At 43.1% G+C, this 27,710-nt stretch overlaps 1 protein-coding gene across 5 annotated transcripts; it reads right to left on the bottom strand.

The window, feature by feature from the left end:
* Positions 1 to 243: 243 nt before the first annotated feature.
* znf800b (zinc finger protein 800b) lies at positions 244 to 27,393 on the bottom strand. Of its 5 annotated transcripts, none has more exons than XM_034578599.1 (13): positions 26,079 to 26,439; positions 15,311 to 15,422; positions 13,059 to 13,401; positions 9,738 to 9,833; positions 9,036 to 9,179; positions 7,197 to 7,377; positions 6,870 to 7,056; positions 6,614 to 6,776; positions 5,743 to 6,113; positions 5,013 to 5,294; positions 3,966 to 4,982; positions 3,646 to 3,757; positions 244 to 3,206 (listed from the first exon to the last, which is right to left on the bottom strand). In XM_034578599.1, the coding sequence occupies exons 2-12, from the start codon at positions 15,365 to 15,367 to the stop codon at positions 3,656 to 3,658; spliced, it is 2,943 nt and encodes a 980-aa protein (XP_034434490.1). In that variant the 5' UTR covers positions 15,368 to 15,422; positions 26,079 to 26,439; the 3' UTR covers positions 244 to 3,206; positions 3,646 to 3,655. The 5 variants fall into 5 exon arrangements, with proteins under 5 accessions (XP_034434490.1, XP_034434493.1, XP_034434491.1 ...); XM_034578602.1 differs by having other exon boundaries at positions 3,966 to 4,964; XM_034578600.1 differs by having other exon boundaries at positions 3,966 to 5,115; positions 5,149 to 5,294.
* Between the last annotated feature and the right edge of the window lie 317 nt (positions 27,394 to 27,710).

Raw genomic sequence — 27,710 nt, 5'->3', positions numbered from 1 at the left:
CGGACATCAATCTTCATTCTCCTTTGAGGCGTCTGAGGCGATGACGTGTCGCAGCGCAGGAAATAATGCGAGGAAGGCAAAGTAGAAATCTCCCAAAAACAAATAAGTGAAAATGTAAATGTCCAAAGAAGCAATTTCTGTGAAGGCAAATGAAATCTCCTGTCGCAGTAAACAATCGTGACTGATGGAGGAGCTGTATCGCAGGACAGGGGGGAAAAAATGAAACACAACAGGAAACTGTCGGAGGTTTGAAGCAGAACATTTTTATTCATTAAGTGGTTGTTTTTTAACATTCTCGTCACATCTCAAAATGCTTCTCTAAACTCTTCTCAGGTTCTCTAGGATGTGACCTTAATAACAAAGTACAACTGATGACGAAAGAAAATGACAAAATTGGAAAAATAAACGTCCTAAGAGTCTCTTTGAGGTTTCGATTCCATCCCAACACAAATGTCCTGGTTCAAAAAGGAATGAGATACAAAATAAAAAAGACAACTAAAAGGTGGAACAACGCAAAACTTGCCTCAGTGTTACACAGTGACGTAGAAACTAGTCGGACATGTCTGAAGCGTAAGGTCAACCAACAGTTAAGTACATGTCAGTAACTATTGTGACTATTAGAACTATTATTTATACCACCCGTGTACGATGAACCCATATATACACGTTTTTCAAGACTGTGTCGTGTTTTCAGTTACAAAAATAAAGTTTGGTCTTTCCTCTTTTCTCTCTTTCTGGTTTCGTTCCATTTCATGGCTTTCTGTTTGAACGTTAAGACATATCTACATTTGGTCTTTCTCAATTCTTTTCCCTTCTAATTCTCTTCGTGTGCCAGTGTTTTTTCAAAGACTACCTCAGGAGCTGCGATCAAACACACGCAGCCCCCGCTCCAGCTCGCGGACATGAAAGCTCATTCTGAAAGGAACTGATGCAGTTTTTAGTCGATTCAAAAAAGAAGGAGATTACATTGGTAAAGTTAAAAAGTTGAGACAAAGGAAAATTCACAGAGTTTATTTAAACAGGCCCCTCACTTTCTGTTGTTGTTGTAAATGGAACCAAAAGTTTAATGTAAACTTTCAAGTCGGGGGAAGTGAGGTGTTTAGCGTAGAAGAGGCGCGCAGCTTGAACATTTCTTTTGTTTGGGTAATAATCTATGATCAATTTCAGCATCAACAAAAGTATGTTCTGTCAATTCACACCTGCTACACCCGCTGCTGCTGCTGCTGCCGGAAAGTTGAGTCTGTTTTGGTTTCAGCTCTGATCGGACAAACCCGGCCCAATTCATATTAGTTTGTGTTCGTCGTCACCTTTCAGAAAACAAAGTCTTCCAGTTAATGGAAAAGTCGAAAGTAGTTTGTCTGCAAAAATATGCGTTCAAACCAAAGACTGTAAATAAAGATGGACGACGTGTCTCCACTTCCTCCTGTTGTATGAAAAAAAATCTTCTTAAATATCCCAGGTTATAAATGCCATCGTGCGCTTTTGACCTCATTTGGAGGCGGAGTCTGCGCAGGAGTTGATCTACAGTTTCGAGGCTCCACCGATACATGTGCTCGACCAATCGCGAGTCAGTCTCAGCTGTCAATCATTACGTTTTTATAGCATCAAAAAACTAAAAGCAGAATCATCACTTGGAAATACATCAGTGTGATTAGAAAATCTTTGGGCCGCAGTATTTATAACGTATACCGCAGCCAGCCACCAGGGGACTATAAAGTCGCTTTGGCTTCACTTGTGGGGAGCTGTGATGTCGTCCATCTTTACAGTCTATGATTTAAACACACAATACCCCTATGTGCAGAGCCTCTCACACAGTAACACAACTCATTTTACACACAGCCTATGTTTGTCATGGCAAACCTAGTCAACAGTTGAACTGATCAGTTTTATCCTAAAATAAGAGATATCAGGAAGAAAAATCATAAACAGCCAATCAGACTGTGACCCATGCTTCTCCTATAGCCGTCTATTTCTTGGCCCGATAACACTGCTAATGTACAGAGGTAAAACAGGGTATGGTCAAGGTGAAGGAACCCCCCCCCCCCCCCCCCACACACACACACACAAGCATGCAATGAGTCTAAACAGAGAAGACAAACAAAATGAAATGTAAGAAAACGCCAGTGAAAAATTAGGAAAAGTGCACACATCATTTTTGGGGTAAACTGAAAATAAACTTTGGATCCTTCCTCATTTTGACCAAACCCTGTAACTAATAAACATTTGATAATCTAATATAAGACCTGGGCAATAGATCCTGCTACAACTGGTCACTAGATGAGACTACGGGCTGCTAGAATAAAGAATTTTACAAATCCAACAAAGATGAGTGAGGAAATATTCATGTGAGAAGGTTAAGGTGACTCTAAGGCACGCAGCTAGACATACAGGGGGTGAAAAGAAGAGAAGGATAAGTAGCGGGAAGTTGAAAGTGTCTTTTCTGTTGATTTGTCGTAATACTGAGCGAGCGGGTTTCCAACAGAACGAATTGATGCCACAGTCAAAGTCCCGAATGTACAGAAACGGTGAAGATGAACTGATATGAAATGTTAATAGTGAAGGAGCCAAATATGTAAATCTGTGTAAGTGAAGGCAAAATGAAAGTCTGCTTTCTTCTAAATAAAAAACAAAAAAAAGTTTACTTCCTCCTTCATGTGGCTCCAGTTATTATTCACTCCCTCTAACACAAACACACACTCTCTCTCACACACACACACACACACACACACACACACACACACACACACACACACACACACACACACACACACACACACACACACACACACACACACACACACACACACACACACACACACACACACACATAACTAGACCTCCATCCTTCTGTTTACAGAGAGCACAGCAGTACAAGTCAGTCGTTTGCACGTGGATCCACATTTACGTACTGCAGTAAGTAAACACAGACATATGCAGTAGTAGTGAGCAGTCTCCTCGGGGATAGCAGCGCCACCGTCCAGCGAGCTGCCGGGCTTCATCGTGAAAATATACAAAAGTAACGTCATAGTCCGACAATGTATTTGGTTCTTAAGCAAAAGAAGGAAAAATCTGTTGTACTTCACTCTTGTCCTGCTCCGTCGTTTCCTGCATCTCTGCTACTTCCACTCATCCATTGTTTCTCAAACTCAAAGTTTTGAATGTCTTCTACATCGTTAGTGGCTCGCCCGTCCTTTTTCCCCGGCGGACTGTGAGGAGAGAGAGAGGAGAAGAAGATTAGGAAAGAGGAAAACAAAAGAAAGAGGAGAATGCAGACGGTGACGGGTGAAGGAGGGAAGGAAGAGGTTATTATTAAGAAATGATGCAGAGAAAAAGGAGAAACAGTCGGACAGAGATGGAGGATTTCTCTTGTTAGTGATAGACAGAGAAATAATGTTGAGTGCGAGCTGAGCGGTTCATTAAAGGGAAGGATTTCAACACAAACAAACACACATCCCTTGCAACAAAGACACACACATTTTCTCAAGCGCACTCACAGGGTGGAGTTTCTTTTGGGTTTCTGAATACTAAAGGACGGAGGACAAAATGCAATGAGAGAGAGAATACAGGACAAACTGTGAGAGGACAAATGGACCGTGACGACATGGTGGCGTCCTCGTACGGCAGGTGAACCCTGGTTATTCTTACACTGTGTCTTTCACCAGACCAACGACTTGGAGCGAGTGCTGACTCCTTTCCTCTTGTTGGATGCTGTCGTCACTGCGTTACGATGGCTGCGCTTGTGAGACTCCAGGTACAGCTGAGAAAAAATGATTCACACACATGAGATAAATTACACACAACTTTAAAGCAATACAATCACACAGTATGAAAAATGCCTGCAATTTTTTGATACATTGTTTAAAATTACTCTTAAACAATTAATTGACAGTAAAAGTTAGAGACTGACTTTGATTGATTTCTGTAAAAAAAATGGAAAGATGCATTTGAGAATGAAAATCAAATACCTTCTTGGCGAAAGCTCGTCCACACTGGTCACAAGCGTGGAGCGAGAAATTCTTGGTCACCCGGACTTCAGTGGACGACGTCCCTGTGCTGCTGCTCTCCGACTGCGCCTCGTGCCGTCGGGTGTGTGGCGGTGGGTTGCTGGGCGAGACGGTGGTGGAGGAGGTGGAGTTGCGCAGGTGTGTGTGTTTTTCACTGCGGCGGGTGAGCGGCGGGCTGATGGGGCGAGGCTGTTGAGTCTGCTGCCTCTCCTGCTTACGGGTGACGGGAGGGGAGGGCACGAACGGTGGCGATGAGACATCCTGCTGTTTCCGAGTGGCGGGGGCAGGAGGTGGGGCTGAGGAGGATGAGGAGGAGGACAAGGAGGATGAGGAGGAGGCCGGGGCAGCTGTGGAACTCTCTTGCTTGCGCGTTACAGGGGGCGAAGGAGAGGAGGACGGCGAAGAGGCGTGGCGTCCGTTCACTTCCTCTTTGACGCCGCTGCCTGTCCTTTTGTTGGGGCTCGTGCTGCTGAGGACGGCCTCTGCCAGCCTCTTCACCGCCCTGCTCTCCAGTTTGGGCATGATCTTGCCGAGGTATGAGGACGACTTCTTGTGGACTACGGTCACGTGACGCAGGACGTCCCGTTTGCGGCGTGATTCATAGCGACAGAGGGGGCAACGGTAAAACTTGATGAAGATCTCGTTGCCGTCAGTGTGCAGCTCGATGTGCTTCGTTAAGTTCTGACGGGAGCTGAACTGTCGCTTGCACAGTTTGCAGAAGAGCTGCTTGAAGTCAAAGCCCACAGACAGTTTGGTCGATTTGTGTGGGACGCACACGCCGCTGCCGGCACGGGAGGATGACGATGAAGATAAGGAGGATGGCATCATCTTTGGGCTCAGCGGGGCTTCCTCCTCCTTCACCTTCGTGGAGTTGGGTGCCACAGAAACACTTTTAGCTGTACCAGTGCTGTCACTTGGAGACGGGGCAGGACTACTGTCAATCTCCTCCTCCTCTTCCTCCTCTTCCTCTTCCTCCTCCTCCTCCTCCTCCTCCTCCTCCTCCTCCACCTCCTCCTCCTCCTCCTCCTCTTCAGCCGAGGGCTCGACTGCCTCCTCCTTCACCCGGACATTGTTGCTTGAGGCCACGTTTGTGCTGCTGCTGCTGCTGCTGTTGTTGTTGTTGCTGCTGCTGCTGCTGCTGCTGCTGTTGTTGTTGTTGTTGCTGCTGCTGCTGTTGTTGTTGTTGTTTGGAGTCGCTGCTGTAGTAGCAGGGGGTGCGGAGGCAGCAGACCTGTTACTTTTCACACTGTATATTTTGTGGACAATGCGCATGTGCCTCTTCAACATGAGCTGAAATTCAAAGATAAAATTAAAGATCAGTAAAAATGTAATGTGAAATTACACATAAGCTGTTCTCTGATGGAAACGGATGAAAAATTCACAACAACAGACTTTTTCCTGTTGTTTTCCCAACATTTTCCGGACATTTTGCTCGGGGGCTGGCAGGAAATGTACAGTAAATTATGTCTAGATCAACTGACATTGCGGTTTCACATACAGCCTCTGGAAAATCTCAGGGAAATGTCTTGAAACAGCTCTAGAATTATGCACCGACTATTTCTGGTTTTGCTCCCTTTCCCTGTTTGGATTCTCAAGGCTAAAAACAACCCATGTACGATTAAATACAGAAACATAAATAAGAACAAATAAGACCAACCTATAATTGCTACTAAGGCCTGACTTTAAACACAGCAAAGGCTAGAAGAGATCCCGAACCCCCCTCGTGCAACCAACCAACCTGAGAGCTGTACATCCTCTTGCAGAGCGTGCAGCGACATGACACCGGGTTTGCCTGCGTAGTGGCCGGGGGCTGAGGCTGAGGCTGAGGTTTGGCTTGGTTTTGGTTTGAGGATGATGTTTTGGTGCTCACAGACGTGGACTTGGAGTTGTGGCTACGTGTTGGAGAGGAATTGTTGCTCTTCCTGGGAGGCGTGGCCTCCAGTGTGTTGGGCTGGCCGGGCTTCGGGGGGACGCCGGGGGAGTTGGGGTTCCTCTGCAGACCCCGGTGCACCTCGTCGAGGTGTCGCCGCACGTTGGCTTTGGTGGCGAAGGTTTTGAGGCACACGAGGCAGGATTTTCCAGACGGTGCGCTGAGAGTCCTTGGCCGACCTCCAGTATCAACAAGAATAATTATTATTTACATTTTTAATTAACTTTGAAATATGAAACTAGCATCAACCTCATAAAACAAATTGTAAATTCACATTCAAAGAGCTGAGTCCACATACTGATGGCACTGAATGACCACAGCTTGATATTAAGCATGTTAGAAATTTACTTATTTTCACTTATATACATGTTAAATGAAAATAAATCTCGTCATCTGGGCTCCACTCATACATAACATAACATCATTTATTTAAAATAATTATTAGATTATTTGTTTTTAATCAAGTTGAGTCACAGCTTGTGTTGGAAAGTCAGCAAATGAAGTATTTAGAAAACCAAACAGCTCATTCAGTTTTGTGTGGAAATAAATTATGTTTCTTTAGCTTTATTGCAGTGTTTATATGAGTCTATTAGCTCTTGTCACTATAATCAATACTTTATAATATTAATCAGTTTATAAATTACTATATTTCCTATTCATCGTTTATGTCAACACTTACCTTTCACCATAGAGAGCAGGCTTGTGGGAACTGTTCGTGTCTCTGTGAACTTTCGCAGCTCCTCCAGTTTGGTCTTGTGCATTTTGCGGCAGTGGCGCCTGATGCTGCGGCGCGAGTTAAAGTCCTGACCGCACAGACAACAGGAGATTGTCACGTCGTCCACCTGGCAGCGAGAATAACGAGAGAAGGGATAGTGACGGACTGCAGCAAACGAGGCGACGTGGAGAATCGGACATCAGATATCTCAGATACATACCCCGCTAGTGGAGCCCTCCTCTTCAGGCGGTGGCTGCTCTGCTTTCGCCTCCTCCTCAGCCTCCCATTTCTTCTGCCCCTGGTTGGGTCCCGGGCTGCTGTGGCTCTCGGCTCCACCTCGCTGGCTCGCCTGGCTGTTGTCCCCACCCTCCGCTGGCTCTTCCCATGCTACTGGACTCTCTCTGGCACTGTGAAGGACAATCAAATATCATATCAGGGACAACGTTTGACCAAAGTCACACGTGAGTCTACACCAGCTACACTGCATTAGCTATATCACACACACATTGAGTTACAGTACATCTTACTCCATCAGTGTACCACCAACCTGGGTGTGTGTGATGGATATCGGGCCAGGTCCTCTTCTGTGGTGAGGTACTGGAACACGGCCTTGGTAGTGGTCTGAATGGGCTCCAGTCGGACCACGTAGTCTGGTCGGTCGGCTCTGGGATATATGGTGTCCAGTAAATCCTTCATGGCAACACTCTGTCTGTCGTCCCCCGATGAACCTGAAAAAAACAATCCGAAACATTTCAATATTTAAAATAAACATTAAAGAGACAAAATATTATACTTCCACTTTGTCAAAACTATTCTACTACTGCTGTCACATTCACAATCAGTCCTTTTAAACAGGAAGACTCGGTCCAGCTCACTTTTCGTAGGAATTTGTACTTAGATTTTTGTTGTTTTCATTGTACTCAGTCCTGGACCGATTGTATGGAAACTTCCCATTAAGATTCCATTTAGTTTAGGTCCGGACAAAGGGGGGATCTTTTTTATCACTTTCTATAACATTGTTAATTCACTTTGGAGGAATGAGGGTTCATGATACTGCAGCCAGCCACCAGGGGGGGGTCTCGAGATGCTTTCTGGGAGCTGTAATGTTGTCCATCTTTATATATAGTCTATGATTTTTCTGATATTTCTAAGCTTTGTTTTACAGTTTTCTCTTCTACAACCGCTGTGACGTTGATATTATTCTTTCAGCAAATGTGCCACTTTCTTTTATAGAGTTCTTCACCACAGGAAACATACAGATTTGAATTTTAGGCACTTTATTGCTCGACTGTCAGGGCTCGATGGTGAAAAATTGACTTTCAAAGAAAAATCAAATGTGTTTATCCAGTAACCTCACATTTAACTTCCAGCACTTTGATGGTGAAAAACATTGATGAAAGAATTTATCAAATTAACAATATAGTACACTTACAGCCTATAGTAATGGACTCTTGATTGAGAGAAAAAAATGAGTCAATTATGTGAGAAACAACTTAATTAAGACCACAAGCAGATGTAGGAGGAGATTGTGATGAGTTGTTTTTTCCCAACAGCGATCATTTCAGTGGATAGAAATGAGCAAAATATAATCTACTGCTTGTGATGAGATTGATCTCTCTTTGAGGAGGAGAGAGGAGGAGAGTTAGGTAACAGAGAAACTACTTGAAGACTCTGCTGGGCTTCCTCCGAGTATCCGCCCGCTTCTGAGCAGGAAAGAATAGAGATATGGACACATACTGTGGCTAATGAGCAGGAGATAAAACGCTAATGGTGCAAGATCAAAGTTACTTTCTGCCGTGATATGAGGGAAGAGCAGAATAGAGACTTCACTTTGTGTAAGAAGAATGATTGACGGATTGAAGACGTTACAGTAATGTGTGTGGAAGAGAGAAAAATGGGGCTGTGTACCGAAGGAGGAGATAAGAGGGGAATAATGAGCAGGAGACAGATGGTGTGAAAGAGATAGTGAAAACCTTAGAGTGAGAGAACATGAAAGCAAAATGTGGAACCACCTTAGGAAACGTTGAAGTCATCAGTCTGCATGTTTTTTTTTTTTTAATGTGTGGGAACTAGACTAAGTGCTGAAATCAAGATTGATCCCTGACTCATTTAGGGAGTCGCTGTTTGTGTGATCTCGTCAAATTTTGCATTTGCGTGTCCTCAGCGTGCACAAAGGCTCTGACCACAGCTGAGGGAGTTTGTGCTCTACCTGTTCCGCCTTTTGATTTTATTATTGAGTTTATGGGGATTTGTGTTTTGTATCTCTTATGCTTTGACTCTAGGACTTTGAGAGCAGGGCTGTGATTATAAACAGGTTATGTTTAAATATTCCAGACGTGTTTAGAGTTGTGTATGTGTCTGCATGCTAATATGCTGCGTCACTAACCGTCAGATTCAGGCAGCCGTGAAAGGCAGTAGTACTCTTTATGTGTGATGAGGTTGGGCAGGCCCCTGAACAGACTGCGGCACAGTTTACACTCAAAGATGGTGTCCACCTCCCTCAGCAGCATGTGTCTCAGCTGGCTGGTGCCTGTGGGACAGAGGAAAGCAGCAATGGTTAACCACAGTGATTTCAGGGAGAATAACAAGACATATACAAAGTAAATAAACCATATTGTAAAATTCAGTGTTACAAAGAAGCATTGGCGGAGGGAGCACTTGCACCACATATCTGCTCGCCTCACAATGCAGATGACCTAATGGAATACATGAAATTCATATACTCATATAGATGGAGCATATTCATATGTGTGTCTGCTGAGACCTGAATAATTGTCACGGCAACGCCAAAGCGCTGTGTATGGATATAATGCGAGATACTGTCTGGCTGCAGAGGATGGTAAAAACTTTATGGATGTTTTGACAGGACGCTGACATATTGAGACCGAGAGTCACAGCTGAGCAAACAGCGAGTTAGAGTTCCAGATTTATTAGATGGGATGCCACAGTCTGAATTATTAATAAGAAGTTAGTCACTAGTCTATCAAAGGGATAGACTGCCCAGTCTCCAGGCTGTACTCCGCCTCTCGCCCAATTCCGGCTGTCAAAGTTGCAGACACGTTGGAGGAACCTCACATCTCTAACAAACCTGAACGGAAGCATTCAATTATCTGCTGAATCCCAGACTTGGACGTCTGCAGAGGCTGTTGGAGGAGAGGAGGGTCTCCGGGCTCCACACAGAGACCTGGAGAGAGAAAGAGAAAGAGAGAGATCGTTCAAATAATCCCATCAGAGTTTGACAGTCTTTGAGTAATACAGCAGCACCTGGAATTTCCGGGCACCTGGTACGACACAAAGTATATTGCAGTGTTCTTAAAGGGTATATGCAATCAGTGAGGTCTGTATGAGACAGTGATTCACTCTGACCTTGTTGCGCACGCACGCACGCACACGCACACACACACACACACACACACCGATGACTGTGAGAAAGCCGGTCGTTTATCTTTTCCCTTCAAGATCAGTAAGCCTTGGATGTGAGCAGAAAGGAAACACAGGCTGCAGAAAATGAATGAAAAACAATCCTGACAAATCAAATCAGCGACACTTGTTCAGGAGACTAAAGCTCAAGTGGGACTGTTGGGAAACGTGCGGTGGAGGGTGCGGTGGGCTGAGGCATGGTGGTGACAAATTTTTGTGCTGATTCCAACGGCGGTGAGAGCAAGCGCGGCATCTGATACTTCAGCCTCGGTGTCACGCGGCGCTACTTGATCAGCCCGATCAGGAACAAGAGACCCAGGAGGAGGTTTATCGATGTGTATTTCAAAATGGTTTTTGCTTTTGCTCAAACTCAATGACCAGAGGGAGCAGGGTCAGCGGGAAAACAACAGTTCTGATGATGGTAGGGAATTAATGTTATGTTTGATTAACTGACCTGCCCAAATATTTTCATTATATTACTTTTAACTAGGGTTGGGTATCCTTAGGGTTTGGTCTGATACCGGTGCTTAATCAATACTTTTTCTGGAAAAAAATGATGGTCATTTATAAGATTGTTTATTTTTTTATTGCCAAGACAAATATATATAATGGCCAATACATCGTTATTGGCATCATCCCCAAAAATATCCATGGTGGTTGGTTTCTACTTTTAACCCTTCAATTCTCACAATAATACCGTTCTGAAAACCTAATGTGAAAACCTGCATCAGGAAATAATAAGAAATATGTGCAGATTATCACAATGTATGTGAAATATATGCGATTTATTTTAGCATCAAAATCTGCATGATGTCTGTCCTCTCAACAAAAGAGGTTTACTTTGCCAAATCTTTAACCAGTGGGATTAAAATACTGCAGAGAACAGACTCATTCCATTTTCCTAAAATACAAAACCACATTTCTGCCTTGAAAAGGAAAAATAAAGTGAACAAATACGCCTTCAGGGTGTATTTTTATTCATTGATCTCAGTGCCACAGAACTATTTTATTTTTCCTTTGTATAAAACATTAAATATAAAATAGCAGGAGGGGAGTTTGGTTCCTGCATTATTGATGCAGGCTGACTATGGCTCCGTGACCTGCTACTGAGATGGACTGTGAGGAGGAAAAGTGCTTTCATTCTACCTGGTTTCAACAACTTCATTTTTATATCAGCACTATGAAACGCACGACAGGTTTTGAATAGAAATGCGCATAAAAAGAAAGAGGTGTAAACAGCTAAAACAGCTCCTAACAAGCACCGCCAAGGACCCTGTAATCACCTGACGCGTCTCAATTCTCACTTTATATTGATGTGAAAGAAGGTGAGCAGCATTTCTACAACAGAAAGTATTGTGTAAAACCTCCAAATAAAACACATTCAGTGTGACAAATATGCTTGTTACTGAAGCACACTTCAATTACAGCCTGTAAACTACAATTTATATCATTCAAGATGCATTACTGTGAGAGGACAATGCTGTGTTTTGTCGAGTTACGACGATATAAATCAAATGATTACTTTCTGTTTTGTTTTTGAACTGGACTAGATTATTTTTACCCTTCCGTGGTTTTGTCATTTCCAATATGAAGTTACTTATGGTCAGAAAACACGACCAGAAGTTGAGACCTTGCCTGTTTTAAGCTCGGTTGGCTCCGCAAACGCTTGAATGCACACACACAGACACACAAAGCAATACTACGTGGTAATCAGTGCGACGTAGCGGATCTGTGTGCGTTTGTTTGTGTGTGTGTAGGTGAGTGAGAGACAGACAGAAGCCAAAGAGCCGAGCAGACAGACTGACACACCCAGACAGATGCAGACAAAAGAGGGCTGGACATTTGAATGACGTCTGGTTAAGAGGTTTTGACAGAGAGCGAGATGGAGATTATGTATTAATGTGCGACAGAGTGTGTTTCCCTCATGCCCTCTTACCCTCCCCCACGCCACACACACCTCTCACAGGCAGACCGTTACAATCCCAGCGGGGCAGGTCAGTGACCCGCCGACCTTCGCAACTCCCTCTGCAAGGGGGTCAAAGATCATCCAATCAAAAAATGGCAAACAACTTCCTAGGACCATGAGTTACAAAGTTCAAAATGAACTCAAGGCCTCGGGATTTGAGTGTGAAACCAGGAGAACACGGGATCGAAGGAGGAAAGCTGAGGTAACCCAAGAGGATGGACGAGGGGAAGGAAACAAGCATTATTTGTTTGAACACAACGATAGCTTTGATAGCCCCCGTTTTACAATCCAAAATCAATAGTTAGCTGGGCTTTAGGGTCAGGAAACACGCTAACTGCCAGGAGAACAAATCACACCCTGTGGTTTCTGTGGGACAGTGATTTCAAACTGAACATAAATAATCAGGAAATGTTTTTACTGAAACCAAATCTTTCAAGAATCTTTCTTCAGTTCATGTTTTTATGTAATAAATCCCAGAAGCCATGTAAAGATAATTTCTTGAGTCATTGTTCCAGCTCCCGTCAGAAGTGACAGATTTTTCTAGTTGAGGTTTTTACTCTTATTCTTGTGCAAGGAAGAGGTGAATTTATTTTGAAACCTTTGTGTCAGTTCAGACCAATTTCCCACTGTGTTAATGGGCCTGTTCTGTTGATCTATTGGCGTCCACACCAGCAGACAAGACTTTCAGCGCCATTAAAACAATACAATAGTTATACAGGAGCCAACGCGATAAATCAACTTCCAAGTAAAACTTTCAAAAATGTATGATGGTGCAGGCAAACGCGTGGTGATCAAAGTTAAAGGCAGCTCCGCCAATTTCTTCACGAGTTCAAAACATAAACATCTCTGGCAGTGAAGCTACACAGGGACCAGACAAACAGTTTCACCCTGTAGGTCAGGACTGTGAGAGCTGCATGTTGATTTTTCCTGGTGCTCCTAAACAGGCAGCACCGGTACTACTAGTGGAAACAGTCCTGCTGTGGGTGGATGAACCAGCAGGTGATGCGGTGGTGGTTTACCCACCTGTGTTATGACCATGGCTGCCGGCACTGGTCTGCTGAAGCTGCTCGTCAGTCTGGCAGCTCTGGTCCCTGGTCTCACCGGTCGTGCTCCCTTGGTCCTCGGGCTCAGGCAGCAGAGGGGGAATGGGTTTCCACATGGGCTTGGCTTGGCCAGAGTCGCCCTTTTCCTGGACGTCCATGGGAGTTTCCTTTTGGTCCAAGTTCTCAGACAGCTCCTCGGCTGGTGCAGAGGTCGGGAGCGGGGCATCATCAGAGGATTGTTCTCCTCCACGGGGCTGCTCCTGTGGTGGAGGCTTGGTGTCTGACTGGGACTGACCTTCCTCTTTCTCTGTCTGGCCACCAGTCTGTGGGAGCAGAACCACGCATTAAACATGAGCTACAGAAACAAGGAGACAAAAATCATCAAAGAAGATGAAATATTATATGGTACATGAGTCATAACAACATTATTGTCAATCTAGATTTTTTCAAATCCCTAAAAGTTAAGATTACCCATGCATGGTGTTGTTGTTACACTTCCATTATTTATGGAAGTGTAACAATGTTTATTCATTCAGTTTTCATCAACTAATTCAGTTGGTCTCTTTTTCTTTCTTCCATCTGACTAAAACTACTTAATACTTATGAAGCACTAAGGTTTAAATATAAAAACTTGATCAGAAATAATTATAGCAATAGTTATGTGTTATTATTAGAAAAATGCCTCTTGCTGGACAGACTACGTGTGTGTGCGCGCGCGTGTGTGTGTGCGCGTGTGTCATGTCATGTCTCCTGAGCACGCAGACATTAACCTTGTCGAACACAGCAGCCCTTCAGCAGATAAGTGACTCCACATCAGGTCTTCAGTGTTTACACTGTATGTGCTAGTGTGATGTGTGTGACTGTGTGTAGTCGCATCTCTTGTCCTATTTCTTCTTGAAGTCCCCAATCCTTTCTTCTCTCCCACCCACCAATTTATCCTCATTTCCTCTCTCTGTCTGTCTCGCTCAGTGTCCCCGCCGCCCTTGAAGAGGGATAAACGACTTCACCGTTCAGGCACCCGACAGCACATCTCCACAGAACAAGTGGGCCACTCTCCGACACTGTGTCACCCGCCACGCGCACAAACACTGCGCATACCACAGCGTAATTAAATGACCGCTGATTAGCCGAACACGCACAGTGAAGCCATCTGTGCAGTATGACACACATAGGCATCATTGCAACCATTGGATCCTTATTTATGTCAAACAGTGGGTGTGATGTGAGGCTAAACCTCAACCCAAATACTTCTGTTACTTCTGCAAGAAAAGACTTACAGTAACACTATGCAACAGCGCCCTCTGCAGCCATGTGTGGTGATTAATTCTGCTGGGTGCTGTGTCCGACAGTAAGTGGTTTTCATGCAGAGAAGAAACTAAACCTCGTCCCACTCCCTGAACTGAAACACAACGGATCTGATACTACCCTTGATCCCCAGCTTATTAAACAAGAGGAGCTGCCACTGTAACAAATTCACCAAACTCAGTTCAGAATTCTTCATATTAAAATTTCCTGGCTGAATATTGGAGATAAACACTAGTTTTTAAAGACTTCTAAAATAGACACTTAAAATCAGAGTGGATTATAATTATATTTAACATGATTCATATCTATATCAAATAATGATCTCATCAGGTACTCTTGTTGAATAACTTTGAGAAAATCTCTGAGCTGCTTTCTGGCATTTACAGTAAAGTAATTTGAGGTTTTCAAATAAAATGCCTTTAATTGTTTCCTGTGGTGATACACCACAAACTCTGTGTGTGTCATGCAGGGAAGGACGGTGTCATCAAGAGTGCACAGTGTGTTTTCCTTAAGGAGAACAGATGAATAAATACAGAGAAACACAAACAGAGGTGGTTTTCAGGAGAAGGATTAAGTTGAGTCCTGGACTAAAACAAAAGCTCCGCAGTGAAACGTTTTATTAGAACTGACTTTAATCCTTATCCAGGAAACATATTGCTATTCTACTTTGACTTAACAGAAAGTGGTGTGGCTATATATGGCAACATAGAGCACAGTGTGTGGTGAACTAGAAGACAACTATGTGGTGCTGGTAATCTAAAATGTGTAAATAATACTCTTTACTCTATATCCTCCCTTAAAATGCGACCATTACATGATAATAGTTGTTTAATTTACATAACAGAAGACGTCTTTTCAATGTGACAGTGCAGGGAGACAGACATCCATTCACATTAACATTCAGGCATTGTTGTTGTTTTCCAGTACCTGTCTGCGGAGGCTGTGGGAGCTCTTCCTCCCACCTGACTTATGGGCCTTCACCATGATGCCAAGCCTGGCCTGCTGCACCTCACGTTCAGTACCAGCTCACACCTGTAACCTGCAACAACAACACAGACACTGCTGCTCACTGAACGTCGAACATGGAACATGTTTACATCTCCAGCTAAGGTTACGTTTTCAAATTAAACAATTAAAAGAAATCTCAGGAGGTTACAGAAGAAGATACAACTTAAAACCCAGAGCTGTTGTGTATATCAACCAAAAGGATGCATAATTTATATTTTAACATTTACAGTAATCTCACTTTTCAAGGTGCTTTTTAAGATTTTAAAATGATGCAAATACAAGAGTATGTGCAGCAAATCTTTAATTCAGAGATTGGAACCCACATGTGCAATTATTATATTCACTTTTTTATTTAAAATACTTAATGCATATGTTAAAGTCACTGACAAAGTAGTTATGTATACCCACAGCACGTCTCTATATGCTGATATTTCTTGTGAAAGCATGTATAATGCATTAGGAAACATTACAGCTTGATGTGTTTACTGCCTGCAGAGTGCTCAGAAACTACCAGGCCACAAACTAGATCTAAATATAAAACAGAATTGAATTTTTTAAGGCCATGGTAATGGTTCTCACAATTTCTAATTCAGCCCAGAGTCATATTTAACTCATTTTACCTGTAACATTACGACCATTACTCTGCACTAAGCACACTGCATTTAAAATTAATACTCTGACCTCCCTTATATAGCCTAGATGCTATTGGATGAATATATGATCTTCCCAGAGAACCTCACAGTCCTAATGAGGACTGTGAGGTTATATATTTATCCATATATGTGTGTGTGTGTGCGTGTGTGTGTGTGTGTGTGTGTGTATTTGAGGTACATGAAACACTACAAATAAGTGGGAACCTGCTTCTGAAATCTGTGCTGTTAGTTGTAATCAACAAATATTCATCTTATTTTTGATAGATTGTCTTTTGATAAATATTTTTATGGTACAACTGAAAATATATAATTAGAAAGACGATTTCAATGTGTTTTCGTTTTGTTGCATTACCCACTGTACAATAAATTAAGGTTCCTGGGACAGATACAAAGATAAGCTGCCTAATATGAAGGCATTGTACTTCACTTTTAAAACTCTTATCTTTTTCTTTTATTTATATGAAAGCTTCAATGATGAAAAACGTTTGTTGGTTCCCTCTAGTGGCAGTCCAAGTTAAAACTGTTTGATCTAACTCAGCCACAGCCACCTGACACCACATCAATGCTCATTTCCACTAGCTGGCACAACATGGCTTAGCAGCATAGTGGCGTGCTGAGCGGCCCTGTCATTTGCTGATTCCTTATCTTTAGCGATATGTCTTCGCCACAGGAGGCGTAGCCTTGTTTGTCACGATTAGAGGAGACTTCAAGAAAATTGACTTCATTTTGTCATTGGATGAGCTTCAAATGCCCCACGAGGTGAATAGGGATTATATGAGCTGCAGGTTACTGACGCTTAATGAAGTCTGCGGAAGACATGCTGTGGGTGTCCCAGACTTATGAACATTTGGAACAAACAGACAACAAGAGGACAACAAGCAGACAACAAGAGGACAACAAGAGGACAACAAGGAGACAACAAGATGACAACAAGTAGACAACCTGGAGACAACAATATGACAACAAGCAGACAACAAGCAGACAACAAGCAGACACCAAGAGGACAAGAGGATAACAAGAGGATAACAAGGAGACCACAAGATGACAACAAGCAGACACCAAGAAGACAACAAGCAGACAACAAGAGGAAAACAAGCAGACAACAATAGGACAACAAGCAGACAACAAGAGGACAACAAGGAGAGAACAAGAGGACAACAAGCAGCCAACAAGTAGACAACAAGCAGACAACAAGGAGAGAACAAGAGGACAACAAGCAGACAACAAGTAGACAACAAGCAGACAACAAGGAGAGAACAAGAGGACAACAAAAAGATGAGAGGACAACAAGCAAACAGCAAGCAGACAACCAGAGGACAACAAGCAGATAATAAGAGGAATACAAGAAGACAACAAGCAGACAACAAGAAGACAACAAGCAGACAACAAGAGAACAACAAGAGAACAACAAGCAGACAACAAGCAGACACCAAGAGGACAACAAGAGGATAACAAGGAGACCACAAGATGACAACAAGCAGACAACAAGAGGACACCAAGAAGACAACAAGCAGACAACAAGAGGAAAACAAGCAGACAACAAGAGGACAACAAGCAGACAACAAGAGGACAACAAGGAGAGAACAAGAAGACAACAAGAAGACAACAAGCAGACAACAAGAGAACAACAAGCAGACAAAAAGCAGACAACAAGAAGACAACAAGAGGACAACAAACACACAACATGCAGACAACAAGAGAAGAAAAGCAGACAACAAAATTATATCAAACTGTACAAAATATGAGAAAAAAGAAAATAATAGATATTTGAAAAGAATTACATCACATCTATCAAAGCCTGTGGCCAATATACGTTACTGTATAGTGTGATTATACAGTTCATTCATTAAGTAATGAATCCACATACTAATAACTGGAACACTTAGGAAAGAAAGATTTTAAATAATGAGAACACTTGACAAAAATGGAAACTTTTAAGATTGAACTCTTTTAAGTTCAAACTTTAACTAAATGTGAAGTCTAAGCCTACACTTAAAATTAAGTTCTTTAACAATACTAATAGTGACCAATAAGTGATACGGTCCTCTGAGGCCTCCTCGATACAATAACAGAGTGCACGCACAGGCATATTCCCACATGGGTGCGTTTGTATTTCCAATAAAACTCCAGGAGAGGGCGACAAAGAGTACGTGATCTTGCATTTGAAGTGCATTTAGTTTAAAAGTTCTGTAGTCTTGCGATGTCTCCAAAAGACAAACCATTGAGACCACAAGAAACCCCACAGAGGAGTCACCCAAAAACAAAGTTTGTAATATTATAACACTAATGATCAGTTCAGTGGTACCACTATTCATGAACACAAATTAGCAGGTACACTCATTGAAGCAAAGAGGAGCAGGGGAAGAACTTTGCAACTTCACAAACCAAACGATCTGACAGAACAATGTCTACAACAAACCGCTTTATGAATAAAAAGAGAGAGAGGTCAAACCGCTCGTATGGTCCCGTGATGTGAAATTAAGACGTTTGCGATGGGACAGCTGTGCAAATCATGTTATCACACAGGTACGGAGCTGAACACAGAAGCGTCGCTATAATTAGGGGGAGCTCTCGAGTGAACATTTTAAGCAGAGCGAGGCGTCTGCACCTGTATTTTGTGACCCCTGTGTGAGGACTTGACGACGGCCGGGACATCTGTTTCAGCAAATTCACTTAAAGCACTTGAAACTGCTTAATAATGAGTGTGCGGGGGACGTGCTTCATGCATTTTATCCCAAGTTTTTCAAGCCTTCTCTATTCACTGGATTTGAATAGAGGCAGTTTAGGCAGTTTAAAACTGAATGATTATAATTTGCAACCATACACATCACATCCATTTCGCTCCGTCTATCGTGTTGGTTCAACTGTATCTTTTACGTAGCGGCCTTTAGGAAAGAAAAGTGCAGAGGGTTTTTCTATTTGTGACCAAATGTCTATCAATCTATCTACACAGCCACCATCACCACAACAACAGGCTTTGTGGACCCCAGTCACACGATCTACAGTCAACCAGTCAACCAGCTCAAACTACAGGAGGAACATATTTACCCTAATTGCAGACAAAAATTAAAACACGTTACATTTTTTGGGCATTAATCCATACAAAGGACAACAGATGGTTTCAGGCAGAATAACATCTACACACTATCAAGTGTAAGCCACAGCTCTGTGGATGTGTGGCTGTTTTGCACAGACTGTGAACAAGGTTACAATCCGGGTTACAGGCCATATGAGCGAGCATCATATTATATGAATTTAGTAGTATATATTTTATACAGGCTTATGTGGGAGCAAACATCCCAGGAGAGATGCTACAGGTGGAAAAGGATCCGGGGATTTTACTCCTTAAACTTAAACTTAGCACATGTGTGATTTGTGGAGATTTAACTGTAGTGAAGACAGTTAATTTCAAACAGAGTGATTTGATAAAAAAAAAGCATATTCTAGCTTAATTAAGAGCAGGTATATATAAATAAATTATATCTATCTATATCAGGGAGGGAGATGAACACAAGTCATTAATTAATATGGGAAATTGGGACCCTACCGACGACTGAAGTCAAGAAACAACCTCATTTAAAGAACCTCATCATTTGTTCAAAGAAATAAAGTTACTTTCAGTGAATATAATACTTAAAGGCATTGATCAATTTCACACTCAAGCAGACTAATCCCACTTTTACTCTCCTCCTCTCAAGGCAAAACCCTCCCTGGGTAATTTTACACGATCTTTTCCCTGCACAGTCCACAGAGAGCAAGGACTCGTCAGGATGGTCAGAGTTGTGGGCTTTGAGTGAAATTGACTATTGTGTGTTAGTGTGCTGGGATGGGCTCTAGCACTCTGTCAGTCTGAAAAGGAATAAGACGTTATGGGAGATGTGTATATATGAGTAATTTGAGACGACTGCTTATCCCGAATAACACACAAAACTGCAAATGAAAACCTCCGTGCATTAGGGGGCATCTTGGTAAAGTTGAGCCTCCACAAGAGTCAAAACTTTCCTGCGTTCTTTCACATCTACTGCATTAGTTTGATATGGTAATCAACAGATGGGTTTATCTTGGGACTGTGAGACTCATTTGAGTGTGCCGCGCGGCATCAGGAAGGTTGTAAATCCCAACTCAAAGCCAACAGCAGCCTAATTACTTTGTTGAGGAGTGTTTCATTAAAACCTGACAAGCTGCAGTCTGCCGGAGCTGACCCACGCTTAAAAACCCCAGTGTGGACAATTGTCGGGGAGAAGACACAGGCTGCACTGCTTTCTTAACTCACTTTTTAAAAAGGAGTTGTACTGTGGGGGTTTTAAAAGAAAGTTTCCAGCCAATAATACACACACGAGGGACTCTCCTGTTTCTGCGGTAGGACGGTCGAGGTTGTATCTCCTGTTCCCACTCAGGTGCGCTGAGTTTAAACTGAGATATTGAGGATAAACAACTGTTGATGATGAGGGAAAAACTGGAACAATTTGTAAATACTGCAGAAAAGGGATGAATATGAGCCTCTGTTCAAAATAAATGTGAGATGAGACCAAACTGCCTGAGGGGCTTGGGGAAAAAAAATCTGAGACAGACAATCCCGAGAAGTAATTACTGATGGTGGATCTAAAAAAAATAAGGCACTATCTTGTCCTCTGATGCAACTCTGAATAAATCCACCACTACCAGGTAACTGACCCCATGACTCACTCCATGAATCGCTGTTTCACAAAATCTAAAATTTCCTGCTGCGAGGTTCTCATGGTCCTCCTCACACATCTAAAGTTATTTTCTATCTATTTTCAGCAGAACAAGCTATCCAGCATCCCTCGCTCGATATTTCACAAACACACCATCTTCTCCGCTGTTACATATTTTCCAAACACGTTCAAGTTTCATCTCGCACAATAATCCATAGTGAATTGTGTTTACAGCAGCCAGAAATCAATTTGTCAAAGCATTTCCCATTTGGGAGCATGTCTTATTTTTGGGATGCAAATCCTTGTTTGCCCTTTCGGGGGCAATAAATGAGGTAAATCCATGTCAGGAGACCTGAACTTTCATTTCTGTGAAACCTCCACATATTTGATGCCTGAATGAAAAAAACATTAGCTTCTTTATCATCGTGTAAGAGTGCGGATATATATGCTTTATATATCTGTGTGTATGTTGAAGTGTTTGCCTGACTCCAGAGCCAACAAATGTTTAGCAGCAGTTCCTGCCTCCTCACAGTTATTTCCACTGGCCGTACAAATGCGGTCTGACAGAACTTCCTGCTAATGGAGGGACTCACCATCCTGACATAATGCTGACTGCTAGCAGACGAACCAGTGATGCCACCTGACCACCCGAGAGGTTGGGAACAATGATGTGTCCTACTGACAGAGTTCCCCCGTTCTATTTTCTGTCCATCTTCTACACTGTATTTCTGAATGATAGAGGTCAAGTTCTGTCGCTCTGACTTTTTACTGCCTTCGTTTAATGCTCCAAATGTTTGTATACCTGGAAATGTATGTAATTTTCCCATTGTACTCTGTCCACTTCTAATTGCAGGCATGTAACAAATCTAACTAAGGCTCTGTTTAAATATACAATAGATGATATAAGTTTAAAACCATGTGATACCTTGAAGCTAGTGTTGATAATCCTGGAAAATCTAGTAAGAGCCGGCTACACTTTGAAAATATGCAATTGATACATCCCACCTGCTCCTGTCGGCCCTTTTGCCCCCAAAACACATGGGCCACTGCTAGAAGCTGACATTTCCGTGACTTCCTCGCTAACTTCTGGCTTTCGTCTCTGCTTCAGCTGTGTGTGCCTCCCTGGCTAAAGTATATATGCAGTATGTAAATTAAGTACGTAGCATAAGATTACACTACAACTTCTCTGTGTCCAATGTAAAACACAGATATCGTTAAACTTGCATTCTGCTCGTGTTTTCTAGAGGTATCACCGTCTGACTGAGTGTAACGTGAGTGAGGTCTGGCGTCCTGACTCGTGTGAACGACACACGAATGTCAAACAACACTTGAAAAAGTTAAACATGCTCAACTTAGCGGACTGATGAATTTGACGGCTGGAAAATAAATTAAGTGCAAATTAAAAAAGGGGAGGAAAAGAAACACTTAAGGGAAGTCATAGGCGGCACAAAATGACACTACATTAAAATACATATAATATAATGTGGAGACTGTAACGTCCTCACAAACATAAACACCAGTTGTTCCTAAGTGTAGTAATATCATACAACTAAATCAGGAAACTCCCAAACATTACTCACTGTACCAACAAATAATTCTCTTCAGAGATTTCTTTGCAAATGGGAAAATACCTGAGGTTTGCAAATGCCCTAATACAGTAGAGGTCTCCACACACACACAAACACCCCAAACTACAGAAATAGTGTTTAGTCGCCTTAACAGCAACATTTCAGTTTTTGTCTAGCAGGCATTGCTCCACAAGGTTTACAGGACTGAAATAAATATACTGTTTTAAAGGTTCAATAAGCTTCACTTGTTTCTCTGTGATAACTTTCATTAAGCAATCAAATCTGGATACATTAAGTGGTGGGACACACGAGCTGGATTTGACCAAATTGCCAAAGATACTTAAAAAGATCAGATATGAAAGGAAATTCTCTTTAGTGCATTAAATAGTGTTGATTCAAAGCAGAACAAATGGATAACCAGGGGAGATGCATGGGCATTTTCAGGCCAGGTGGTGAAATGCAGCCTACGTTCATTAAAAACAAGTTTCTAAAATTGTATGTAAATGTATGTCATGTATAAAGTGATGTCATTAAAGCAACCGTTCTCTTCCTGGTTTGCCGGAAACGTGACTGTCACACACTTCAGCATCACTAGTTGACTGACTTACTGACCCTGATTTCCCTGGTCGCCTCCCTGCTTGTCTGCCGAACTAGTTATTTGAGAGGCAGGTTAATGGGTTTGTTGACGGGGAGTTAACTTGCACATTGGTCCGACGGGCTGACTCTGTGACTGAACACAACCGTACATCATTACACTGACTGAATCACACACTGACATCATTAAACTGTTGCAGGCGGCATCCGCTCTGGTAAAAACCAATGATGACCGGGAAACTTAATCAAGGTAGAGAGCCAGGAAGAATCAAAGTTGCGGTTCGAATAAGAAAAGAATAATCTCAGAGGTAACAGCCAGCCAGTAAAAGACTTTAAAAGGGTTGGATGAAAATAGATGGAAAATATATAAAATAACACGAAGTATTTGAAATTTGCAGGAGAAATATGTAAACTTCAGGCCAATCTTTTTTACCGCATTCTTAGTTCCTTATAACCCACATTTTTGTATTATCTACACTCATGCCCTAGTTTTCTGTTCAAATTCCTCCTCAAGGTTAGACTGTCCATCTCCACTGTGTCAGAGTCACTCATGTTCTGAGTTAGGCAGGTTGATGTTGCTGCGCCTAACCTGAACTGATCTCTTAACTTTCTGTAAAGTCAAACAATCTCTAAACTTGGACACAGGGAGATTCTGTTTCTGTAAAGTTTCTTATCACTCAATCACATCGAAGCGGCACTTGGCTGTGCAGTAATTTGGAAACCTTCAATTCTAAATAACTAAATAATAGTCCATAGCTGCAGGCTACCTGCTGCCATCTGGGTTGAATCGCTACCTTAGGGAATGTGTGTCAAGGTGCAGGGAGGAATCTCTACAGCTTGACTTGTTTTCTGTTTGTTTTAAATGGCAGCTATAATGATACCTGCCTCCAATTCACTACCTGGTTGCTGGCTTTCACATCATCTTTTAACAAAGTACAGAAAGTGGACATATGTTCCCATATCGTCTCCATACATGTATATATATTGAGCATAATAACATAATCTATACATTATATTAGTATTTTTAACATTTCCATGCTGACTGATGGTAAATTTCCGGACTTTCTGTCTGTTTGTGAGAGGTGTGTGAGTGAGCCCTCCTGGATGAAATGAAACCATGCGCAGTGCCCAAAAGCGCAACAGCAACAAACAAGACGTTCCTGGGTAAAAACGCCCTGCTTATCTCCAAACCACAAACGCGTGGCGCGCTGCGGGCGAAACAAACACGACGTGTGTTTCTATCCGGAGTCCGAATCACAATCCAGCCATATTCTGTGCGCTGTTCATAAAGGCTTTACGGTCCTATCATCACAGTCCGGCCGAGAGAGACAGTTATCCACACATGAGCGACTCCACAATAGCCACATGGACCGAGCACCATGAGGGACGGAGTGGTGCTCCTCTCCGACTGGCCTGTCGAGCCCAGGTCTAACCGGAGTGTGCACGCGTCCACTTACGCATCCCAGGCAGTGTGATGGAAACACACCATCCCGAACGAGCGGCGCGGTCTTCCGCGTTCACACACAATCCCAAGTCGGTGCACTGCTGGAGAGTGGAGGCGCACGGCGATTGTTGCCGCCCGGAGTCCGTGTCTATTGGTTCCCTTTCAGCTGGGGCAGCGTCAGCACACACACACACACACACACACACACACACACACACACAGTCTCCATTTGCAACTCCATCGCCCCCCATGGGCGTGCGAGGCCGCGGGCTGTGACGCAAATGGCACTGGGTGATTTGCAAATGACACATCTTCCCAATTCTGTGCCGCCGCCGCGGGGACCGGTCCAAATCAGATATTACACACAGATTTATCTGTGCGATGGGGGGTGACGGGTAAATAAAGGCGGATAAGCAGTTTGCTCTACGGGGATGCGATTGCATAACTCAGGAAACTTAATGAAAATGTGCACGGAGCGAGCGATGTGCCGTCTCCGTGGGCTGATGTTTCCTTGTTGTTTCGATGTGGTCGTGATGGCCTGCACCGTGACACCTAGCGCACGATCGCTCCTCGACTTTTGGCCACAGGAAGAGCCAAGCGGAGCGTACTGCACTCGGAGCGGAGTGGCCTCGCTGTGGTGGATGTGTGGTGGCCAGTGCTAGGACGCATGCACGTAGCTGACGGGGAAGGACAGGACAGCCAGAGTGGGGACTTAAGACCGCATTCACAGGCCATAAAGGGCCCGCATGAATACTATTGTGCTCTTTTATCCAAGACTCCCCAACTATTTACAAAAGGTTGGCCAACACACACAAAAAATATCGGCGGCGAAATGGTGGCGGCGGTTACAGCAGCTGCCACTGTGCTCCCTGCGCAAAGCAGCAGCACAATCATTGCGCAGCGCCGGACTTCCCCAGTTTTGTGCAAACTATGTGATTCGTCCAAAAGACTTTTATTTTCCTATCTCATTCAGCCTGTCCTCGTCTGGCAAGCAGCGAACCAGAGCGCAGGGCAGTCGCCGTTCTCATGGCACGATTTGCATCGCCCCCATTATCCCCGAAAATCTCGTTTTACACGGTTATATTGTCAGCCTAAAAACGCCACTATTTGTAGCAACAAAAGGGCCAGCTTAACTTGATCAAAGGGAAAAAAGCCAAGTATAAAATGCACCTTTCACGCCGTGAAAGAGAGGCCCCTCATAACGATTGCAGCATGGAAGGGGAGTGCGGCGTAAAAACGAGCAAACCCGAATAAAATACACACAAAGACAAGGTGCAGCACTCCCATAAATACGTCCATCACCACCCTGGTAATAACACTAAACCATCCTCGGTCATTTGGATTAGCCTAAAGCCGCAGAGGATGGCATTATTATGGATGTAAAACGCTGCGTTTTGCGGCTCCGTGCCACCTTTTCCAAGAAGCAGCTTGGCGCACAGGACCGGTGACCCTACCATCTTTGCGCGTCCTTCTACCGAGCGAAATCGTGCGCTATCTCACATTTGGCGATTTACTGTTGAATAAAACACATCGGAGTAACAGATTTGATCTTTAAGGGTGTGCACGCCGCACGTAGCGGCTGCTACAAGTCTCGGAAAGTGTTCCTCTCCCCGCCGCGGCCAAGCAGAAACAAGAGGGCGATGACGCCATTTTCTGCAAAAACAACCATGCTCGGCAAGCCAAAGCGAAGGTGGTCTAGTCCGCTCCGCAGCGCTCCAGCCTCACCAAAACGCATCGAAAACAAGTCCTTACCTTGTGTATCGTTGACGAGTGGATGGATCGTGTGTTTACGGGGGTAGAACTGCGCGGCGGCGGCTACTTCGGCTCCGGAGCTTGTTTATTTCGCCTCCCAGCGTCCCCGGTTCACTCTGAACAAGTTCCTCTGCGAGCCGCTGTCTTTGTGCACCCAGAGGAGCCTCTCAGCATTAAACCGGTCTCTGCGCAAAGGTGCACCCGCTACATCCAATTCCAACGGGAAATACGGACGATTTAGCGCGATAATGCGACGGGACGAAACGTATCGACCTCCGTTGATAAAGAAAAGTTGTATATTTTTTAAACTTTGAATGAAACGCAGCGGTTAAAGCGACGCTTTTGACCCAAAACGCGCAGCGGTGCACACAGCTCTCCACCGAGTGTCCACGACGCAAACGCCAAATAAAGCCAGGGGGTGGTCACACCTTCCCAAAACTTAACGCAACGCACAAAGTACTTTTCACCAACACGTCAATAGAATACTCATCCACCAGAGTCACTGTTAAAAGACTCAGCTAGAAGTTAAAGCCAGACATGCGTCAGCAATGGATGGCCTTTATTGATTAAAGATAAAAAACGTATTGTACTTATAATAAATTGCCACAACAAAAGAGGGTTTACAAGTATAATCAACAATTATCTGAGAAGTTATATTTTCTTATAGAAGTACTGTGGCACAGGTTTATTATGTGCAACATGTCAAACAGGACTTCCTGCACATGTACCAGTGAGGACATGGAAATGAGTGGTGATGGATTCCACTTCATTTAGCTGTGAATCCACTGAGGACCCTTCACTTAACTTTGACAACAAGTGAAGATGGATTCATCGTCTCCATAAACACTGACTCCAGAGGTTTGAGCCTCATTTCCGAACATCTGGAGCACATACAGGTGCCACTGAGACAATCTGGCAATAGCATTGATTATGATTTACTATTTGTTTTAGGTTATATCTTAATAACGTGAGCACACACACACGACTGCACCGAAAACAAATGTTCAAAACAAACATGGCGTCTTATTTACCAAGGGGACTTTTATGCTAACGTCAACAGTGTAACTCATTTAGCATTAGCCGTAGAGAGGTTAGCTTCATAATTCATTTCAAGTATTTAGCTTCACTTTAACTTTTCTTTTCAACGTAAAACTTGTTAACAACTCATCAAAACTACCAACAAGTGAATGTGACTAATATTGTAGTTTTTCTATGTTTAAAAAATTACAGTTGTGGCAATTTTCTTTTTAAACTTTTTGCCATTTCTCACCAAAGCTAGTTAGCTTACCTGCAAAGTCCTCGGTTAGCAACTGCTGCAAACACAAAACAGCCAGGTTAGCATTCTTACTTTTACACAAAGAGAGGGGATACAACAGTTTAGCTTTAGCCCACTTATGTTTTTAAAAAGATATAAATACACAGATATGATTTATGAATCTAACAACTACAGTTAAAATGCTAAACCAGTTCTTCATGCTAATCCTTACCTTGTTTCCAGAATATATAATTCATCAGGTTTTATCAGCTGAACGTCATTTAAATCTAATTCATGGTGAATAAAGCGAAAACTTAACAAATAAGCAGAGTAGTAACTAAATGTGTGAGTTAAACAGGCTCCTGAAGCTAATTTAT

This window comes from Hippoglossus hippoglossus, chromosome 23, assembly GCF_009819705.1.
Source record: "Hippoglossus hippoglossus isolate fHipHip1 chromosome 23, fHipHip1.pri, whole genome shotgun sequence".
Classification (NCBI taxonomy): domain Eukaryota; kingdom Metazoa; phylum Chordata; class Actinopteri; order Pleuronectiformes; family Pleuronectidae; genus Hippoglossus; species Hippoglossus hippoglossus.
Note: the sequence above shows the minus strand (reverse complement) of the source record. Positions and strands in the feature narration are given on the sequence as shown.

Coding starts and splice junctions, on each gene's coding strand:
- znf800b (XM_034578598.1), bottom strand. CDS start 15,367: ATGGTGAAGGCCCATAAGTCAGGTGGGAGGAAGAGCTCCCACAGCCTC. Junction 7,057..7,196: donor TATCCATCACACACACCCAG/GTTGGTGGTACA, acceptor TGTCCTTCACAG/TGCCAGAGAGAGTCCAGTAG. Junction 3,758..3,965: donor GACGAGCTTTCGCCAAGAAG/GTATTTGATTTT, acceptor ATTTTTTCTCAG/CTGTACCTGGAGTCTCACAA.